Source organism: Desmodus rotundus, chromosome 12, assembly GCF_022682495.2.
Source record: "Desmodus rotundus isolate HL8 chromosome 12, HLdesRot8A.1, whole genome shotgun sequence".
Taxonomy (NCBI): domain Eukaryota; kingdom Metazoa; phylum Chordata; class Mammalia; order Chiroptera; family Phyllostomidae; genus Desmodus; species Desmodus rotundus.
The window spans coordinates 45,753,378-45,761,271 of NC_071398.1; the positions used below are offsets into that span (position 1 = coordinate 45,753,378).

Here is a 7,894-nt window from a genome sequence, read left to right on the forward strand (position 1 = left end):
GGATGAGGAAGGACTCTGTAAAGGCCCTTCATCCCTTTGTGGTCCCCCCACATACACATTTAACCTCTTCCATGGATAACCTTAACTTCTGGGCTCTTCGTACCCCTAGCTTGTGGGAGATGGGGGGCAGGTGGGCTCTAGGCATTTGATTACTCAGTGGGAGCTACAAATTTGAAAGTATGAAGGGGAAGCTCTGTCTGAATTGGAGAACTGGAAAAGGGTGAAGAAACGAAATGAGAAAAAGATAAGAGGATGAGAAGACTTGAGTGGAGCAGGATGGCCACCCAGGGCCAGGATGGAAAATGGCCTACAGTGATGGCAGGTTCACTGATCGTCTTCCTTAACAGCAGAGTAACCACAAGCAAGAAACAAGAGGTTCCATCAATGGTTGAGATTTCAGCACGTTTCTGGATAAAAGGTTAAGGAGGACAATGGTGAAAACACTTTGGTCTGATGGTCCCTTGAGTAGGAAACCAGTCACCCTTGCCGGATCCTAGAGGCTCAAGGTTGCAACTCCAGGTAGAAGGGTAGGAAACGAGGTGGAATTTCAACACAACAGTGGCCCTTTGTTTCAGCACTCCAGGTGCCCGGGAGCTGGACGTTTGCTGCTGAGGATGTACAAGCCAGGACCTGCTTGGGTGTTTTAGAAGTTTTTTTTCAGCCTAAAGAAAAACTTTGACTTGATAACCCAGAGGCAGGGTGTCAGTTACAAGGATCCTAGTGTGCTTTCTGACTGCCTCGGTCTTCACAGACATACAAGCACAAGTCACAGGCATTTGAAAAAATCCTACAAGAGTCCCATGAGATGCGTAGAAAAACTGGTCCTTGGAAGAAACAACTTGGGAAATAAAAAGAGGACTTAATGCCTCTGATTAGTATATTTTTATAGCTATCCCATATGTTGCAACTAGACTTCTGGAATTGGCTACGAAGAACAGCTCATTTTGTACTCGTTTGGCACGGGCCAGTTTTAAAGCCTGCACAGAATATGTAAAACAACTTGTGAAAAGCTTTGGAGGGCAACCAGTGTAGGTGAGACTTGAGGCAGTGGATCCCTAAGGAAAGGAGAGCACACAGGTGAATTTCTCATCTACCTGACTTTTCTCTTTGACATTTGCCAGTTTCACATGGGGTAGTAGACTTAGAAAGTGGCAGTCCCCCATGGGGTTGAGTTCACGGAGGTTGGACCAGGCGGCTGGGGCTTGGGGGCAAAGTTCCCATGTGGGGCCATTGAGCCCCCAAATCTGTACACAGTCATCTTCTTGAGGTGTACTCCAACTAATGAGTTGCTCATTTTCATTGCAAGACCCAAGGCACTCATGAGAAAGTAATAATGGAAGCTAAGGAGCTGAGCAGAAATCCCAATAGCCATGGAATTCTTGGGGGGAGAGGTTGGGGTTCAAGGCCTGCCAAAGTGAATGGCTGTGCTTGAGATCCCCAGAGTGCCACAGTATTGGAGTAAGGCCACAAGTGAAATACACCGGGCCTCATAAAGATTTAGGTGATCTGTCTGCCAGAAGGAAATAACCCTCTACAAGGTACCACTCAGAGTCCGATTTTTAGTACACAATGCTTAGCATCCAGTTATTAGGCATGTTGGAGGACTGGAATTACTGAAAACCAGGAGAGAAAAAGAGGCAACAGAAACAGACTCAGGCATGATTCAGATGTTGGAATTATCAGAGATTGAAATAACTACATGTTCACAAAATAAGGAAAAGGTGGAGAATTTTCACAGTCCTGGAATCTTAAGTGAAAATTTTTGAACTGGAAAACAACGGAAATTAATAACTCAGTAGGTGCATTTGGTAGTTGATTAGATAAGCTGACACATTCTTGTTAACACTGCAAGTGCTAGGGGAATAAAAATTAGATGAAAAGAGCAATCTCATGGTCTTTTTAGGAAGTTAATTGAGAGCATACTTCAAAATGAGGGATTTGAAAGAACAACCCAGTTCAAAGCTGTGGAGAAAGTCCCAGGCTGGCAGTTTTCTAGAGAGATCCAGATTGGGGTCAGAGGACTGAAGTTTCCGAGGAGTTTCAGGTCTAAAACAAAGACTCAGTAAGGCAGGGGTGTCAAACTCATTTTCACGGGGCGGGGGACACATCAGCCTCGTGGTTGCCTTCAAAGGGCTGAATGTAATTTTAGGACTGTATAAATGTAACTAAACATAAGCGAGAGCTCAGCGCTGCGCTGGGTAGAAACAAGGTGGAGGGCTCAACGTGGGCCTTGTGTTTGCCACCTGTGCGGTAAGATATCCATTGTGATGGAGAGTTGGAAAGAAACTGAGGATGTAGTGAAAGAAATAAAAGTAGATAGAAGTCACACTGGGGTTGGGGAAGCTGTTCAAGAGAGAAAAAAATGTGATCACAGAACACCGCTCAGGCTCTGCAGTAAATTAAGTACAATACTTCAGACATAATGTAAGCACTTTATTGATTGATCTCAAAACTGGTGCCATAAAGCTACCATGGGAAGACAGGGGAAAGATAAGAGCAGAAAATCAATATGTAATATATGACGAACAACTAAAATTGATAAATTGAGAAGTAACAAGTTATTTAGATACAGAAGCAACTACCAGATTAAACATTAAATTGTTGCCTCTTGCAGTGGGTTGAGTTGGGACTGGCTGATACTTTTCAATATTAGCCCCTCTGTATTACTTCATTTTGTTTTTAAAATCAAGTGTCCCTGGCTGGTGTGGCTCAGTGGGTTGAGCGCCAGCCTGTGAACCAAAGGGCCGATTCCCAGTCAGGGCACGTGCCTGAGTTGCAGGCCAGGTCCTCAGTTGGGGCGGGCCTGCGAGAGGTGTACATTGATGTTCCTCTCTCCCTCTCTCTACAAAATAAATAAAATCTTTTAAAAAATCAAGTGGATGTTTTGTTAAAGTAGGAAAAAATACTCTGAAGGAGAGAGGGATAGATTAACTTGCACACTTCCTCTGGCTTTGCCAAAGCCCGCGTCTGGACTCCATACCTGCGTCCAGCCAGTGGTGGGGCAGTCTTGTCTGTATTTCTGAAGTTTCTTTGGCCCTCTAGAGCATCTGATACAGCCGCCTACTTTCTTTTTAAAAACTTCTCCATGGTTTCTCTCACCTGATTTTCCTCCTCTTTTCTGGCCATTTTTTGTCCTCTTCCTAACTTTAAATGGTATGAGTTTCGGTGACTCAATCCTAGGCCCTCTTCACTCTATAGTCTTGCCTCCAGCATTCCTGTCCACTCCCAGGGTTTTATTTTCGACCTTTGCCCAAATTCTCAAAAACGTTGGCAGGCCTTCGGTCCTGGACAAGGCTCCTTGAGTTCAAAGTGTCCAATGTCCCTCCTCCAGCATAGACTACCTGAGGAGAAGGCTCCACAGGCACCTTAATACCTCCCCCCCCCCAGTCTTCATATACAGTGAGTCACCAAGATATGTCCCGACATTTGCAAATCTGTCCACCTACCCTCCACGCTTCCACCCTGGTCCCAGCCGTCAAGGGATAGCCTCCCACCTGGTCCCCGGCCTCCACTTCTGCTCACATCCTATCGCCAGTCGGTGGTGGCCACAGTGGTCTTCAACTACACATTTGAATGATCACGTTATTCTTCGGAGTTACAGTAAGTTCAAAATCCTCAAGATGCCTGTGCCAACACTCAAGTCCATGCGTAAACTGTATCCTGCGCACCTCCTCCTCCTCCTCATAAACCACTGCATCCTCATTCTGCCGTCCAGCTACGTGGGCTCTTCCTGCCTGGAAAGTGACCCACATCCCACCTTTGGATCTTACCTTCAAGAACTCTGTTAATTTCCTCTCAGATCATCACGCCCCTACTCCCAATTCTGATCTCGGTCGGAGTTGGTTGTCTACCTCCTGTTCACAATAACCTAAGCTCCGTGGGGGCAGTGTTCATCACCTTCGGCCCAGATGTTTAACATACGTTTGTCCAATAAACGTGGACAAAAGGGATAGAATAGACAGGCTTGGCGGGCCGGACAGACAGACTGAGACCGGAGGTGGGGGAGACGCTGCAGTAGGAAAGGTCTCAAACAGGACAGACCAATGGGAGTTAAGGGCAGGGCGCCAGACTGGAACAGCAGTGGGTGTGGTGGGAGCGAGGTGCAAGCGGGTGACGCCTCCACAGGGGGCGCCCGTTGCCAGGGGCGTGGCCTCCTGAAGCCCCTCCCTCCTCGCTGGTGACCGGGCTGGCAGTCGGCTCTCGGTGGCGGCGGCGCCGACATGGCTGCGCTAGTGGAGCCGCTGGGGCTGGAGCGCGGTAAGCGCGCCAGGGGGCCCTGCCCACCCGGCAGCGTCCAGCGTCCTGGACCCCCGTCCCCGCCCCACCCCCTGCAAGGCACGGGCGGTGGGTGGGCGGGCAGACCGAGCGGGGGGGGGGGGGGGGGGATGGGGGGGTGGGCGGGGCGGGGCATCGTGAGTCTGGCTGTTAGCGGGTGTGGGAGGGTCTGTGGGCGAGTGGGCCGGGGAGGGGCGCCCGCTGCACACCCCTGTCTGGGTGTGTATGGGGATCCTGGGGATGCAGGGCGCCCTTGCCACCGGATGTCCGTGAGTGTCCAACGGGGTCTCCGCTGTCCTTCCTGGGGTCTGTCTGGCTCTCGCCCTTAACTCGGTCTTTGGCCACATCTCTCGGTGCTCCTTTGCGTTTTGGTGTCTCTGTATCTACGCGCCCGCGCCCGCCTCCGCCCCGCAGATGTGTCCCGAGCGGTGGAGCTCCTCGAGCGGCTCCAGCGCAGCGGGGAGCTGCCCCCGCAGAAGCTGCAGGCCCTCCAGCGTGTCCTGCAGAGCCGCTTCTGCTCTGCCATCCGGGAGGTGAGCTGAGCGCTGTGCGGCACTGGGGCACAGACGGCAGCCACAGCCTTCCTGGTCGCTCCGAGCCTGGGGACTACGCCTCCCAGCAGTGCCCCGGGCAGCTCGCCTTGAGGTGTCCGTGCGTCTGCTCCGGGATTCTTTGGGACTTGTAGTCTCCTGTGACTCTGGGTTGCGGGGGCGGGATGGTTCCTTGGTGGGAGAGTCTGCAGGCCTGAACTCCTGTGTTGAAGGAAGGAGCTGGCGGCTCCCTGATGCTGCTGCGTCCTCACAGGTGTATGAACAGCTCTATGACACGCTGGACATCACTGGCAGTGCTGAGATCCGGGCCCACGCCACAGCCAAGGTAGGCACCCCCTACCCCATCACTCAAGGCATCCACGGAACTTCTAATGTCAGTCATTCCTGGTTCCTCTGCGATTTTTGCCAAATCTTTGTACCACCCTTACTATTACTTATTTATAATTTATTTTAATTACTCTCATATTTTTAACTTAAATGTCATATAAAGAAAGGCTGGTATGGTTCAGTGGATTGAGTGCTGGCCTGCCAACCAAAGGGTCGCCAGTTCAATTCCCAGTCAGGGCACATGTCTGGGGCCTGGGCCAGGTCCCCAGTATGGAAGCAACCACGTTTTCCTCCCTGTCCTTCTCCCTCCTTTCCCCTCTCTAAAAATATCTTTAAAAAAAAAATCTTTGCCAATTACAAATTGAAACTAGTACTAGTACTGCTAGGAGGTAACTTTAAACACCTATACAATGAAATATCAATAAACACCAAAATCTGATTAAACTATAGTCAGATTTCTCGCTGCTTCCTGGGGACTCTCAGCTTCTTCCAGGCAGAAGTGAGATTGGCAAGTGTTGAGTACTCAAAATACATTCACACCAAATGAAGACTTTCTCTTTGACATGTCTGTACCGTCCAAAGTGAACCAAAAGGGACAAGCATTATGGGGTGATCTTCTGTTGAACCGTGGCAGGTGCCTCGTGCTTGAGAAAAGCTATTTGGCCTCAATAGCTCTTCCTGGCCCAGATCCTCCACCCCACTCTGCAGGCCCCTCACCTCCCAATGCAATGCTTTCTCTCTCCCAGGCCACAGTTGCCGCCTTCACGGCCAGTGAGGGTCATGCACACCCCAGGGTAGTGGAGCTGCCCAAGACGGACGAGGGCCTGGGCTTCAACATCATGGGGGGCAAGGAGCAGAACTCGCCCATCTACATTTCCCGAGTCATTCCCGGAGGTGTGGCTGACCGCCATGGGGGCCTCAAGCGTGGGGACCAGCTGCTATCTGTGAATGGTGTGGTGAGTGGAAAGCTAAGGCAGGGCATTGTCGGGGCGGGGGGGGGGGGGGGAGTCACAGTTTTTGACATTTATTTAACACACACTGACTGAGCAATGCCTCTGTATCCAGCCATGTGCTGGACACTGCCGTGGACCCTGAGAAAAGTTGACCTCCACTCTTACCTTCAAGAACTCCCTCTCTGATGAGGGAGGTAGACCTGGTCCAGGGAGATCATAATGAGGAAGCACAAAGCATTGTGATGTGGCACCGGACCAGGGGAGAGGAAAAAAGTTTTTGCAGAGGAAGGAACATTTAAGTTGGGTTTTGAAGGATGAATAGGAGTTCTTCAGGCAAAAAAAGGTGGAGAAGGTGTTACTGGCTGAGGGTGTTGTACGTAGGGACTGTGACACTCCTGTGAGGTAAAGGACTTGGTTCTGATGGCGGACGGGGGTGTGCAGGGAATTAAAGTCACTAGTTAGAGTAGATGAAGACACAACTAGATGGGTGGCTGGGGCCCACTTTGTAAGGCCTGAGTGCAGCCTAAGAGCCTGGGACTTTGTCTCAAGGGTGCTGGGGAGTCATGGGAAGGCTGTGAGTAAAGGAGGGATAGGGTCAGCTTGGGGGTGTAGACAGACCCCTTTGGGAATCTGTGGAGGGCGACCTGAGGGGAGAGACTAAAGGCCGGGGAGGAGGCTAGATCGAGAGTCCACTGGGGAGAGGATAAGGCCTGAGCTGGGGCCAGGGTGGTAGGGACAAAGAAGGGGGAGTCAAGGCAGGAGCGATGGGGCTAGGGAGTAGCTGACTGCAGAAGGAGGGGACAAAGATGGTCCTGGAGGTCTGGCTCAGTGACTGAGGGCTCATGGGGCTTGTCCTTCACGTGGGGAACCTGGAAAATTTGGAGGGAGGACACTGAGCCAAGAGTTCCTGTCTCTCCCACAAGAACAGGAGGTTCAGCACCTCAGGGCTGGTGGCAGGTCACTAACGGTCCTGTTTCCGGGGTGGAAGCTGGGTGAGGGCGGTGGGCCCCAGGCCCGGCTGTCGGCTGTCTGTGCACCGTCCTGCAGGGTGTGGAGGGTGAGCAGCACGAGAAGGCTGTGGAGCTGCTGAAGGCGGCCCAGGGCTCTGTGAAGCTGGTGGTGCGTTACACACCCCGCGTGCTGGAGGAGATGGAGGCCCGCTTCGAGAAGATGCGCTCTGCCCGCAGGCGCCAGCAGCACCAGAGCTACTCGTGAGCTTTCTGCCACCACCACTCCCCGGGGGCCTCCACTACCTGCCTTATCCCCAGACTCCCAAAGCACCCCAACAATTGCTGAAACCTTGATTGCCACCCCCAGCCATGGCTTCTCTCCTGAGAGTCTGACCCTTGACCCCTGACCCAGACTCTCTCCCCAAGCCATTCTGGCTAAAGCCCTTGGGGACTCAGCTGACTCCCATTCAAGATCTGGAAACTAGTCTCCCTGGAATTCCTCAACCCACTTCCCTGAGCCCTTGGCTCTGGAAACCCAGCCCTAGCCCTCACCCATCCGTCCCCAGGTCCCTTACCCTGAGCCTGGCTCCCTTCTGTTCAACCTCCTTGCAGGTCCTTGGAGTCCAGAGGCTGAAACCACAGAATCGGACCCTCCTGCTCGCCCCATTTCTTGTACAGTATTTATTGTCACCTGCTCCTTATTTAAAGATCTTTGAACCCCACTGAGTGTTTGTGTGTCTGTTCTGGGTCTTGAGATGTGGGGGAGGAAGAGAAACTGAGGTTGAGACCAGGCCCTGAAGAAGCCCTTTGCAGAGTCCGAGGACAGAGATGGAGACAT

General features: G+C 51.9%; 1 protein-coding gene across 1 annotated transcript; it reads left to right on the plus strand.

Moving 5' to 3' along the window:
• Positions 1-4,172: 4,172 nt before the first annotated feature.
• Positions 4,173-7,775, plus strand: LIN7B (lin-7 homolog B, crumbs cell polarity complex component). Its single transcript, XM_024566399.3, has 6 exons — positions 4,173-4,257; positions 4,690-4,808; positions 5,080-5,151; positions 5,900-6,109; positions 7,154-7,317; positions 7,669-7,775. The coding sequence occupies exons 1-6, from the start codon at positions 4,221-4,223 to the stop codon at positions 7,688-7,690; spliced, it is 624 nt and encodes a 207-aa protein (XP_024422167.1). The 5' UTR covers positions 4,173-4,220; the 3' UTR covers positions 7,691-7,775.
• Positions 7,776-7,894: the final 119 nt, after the last annotated feature.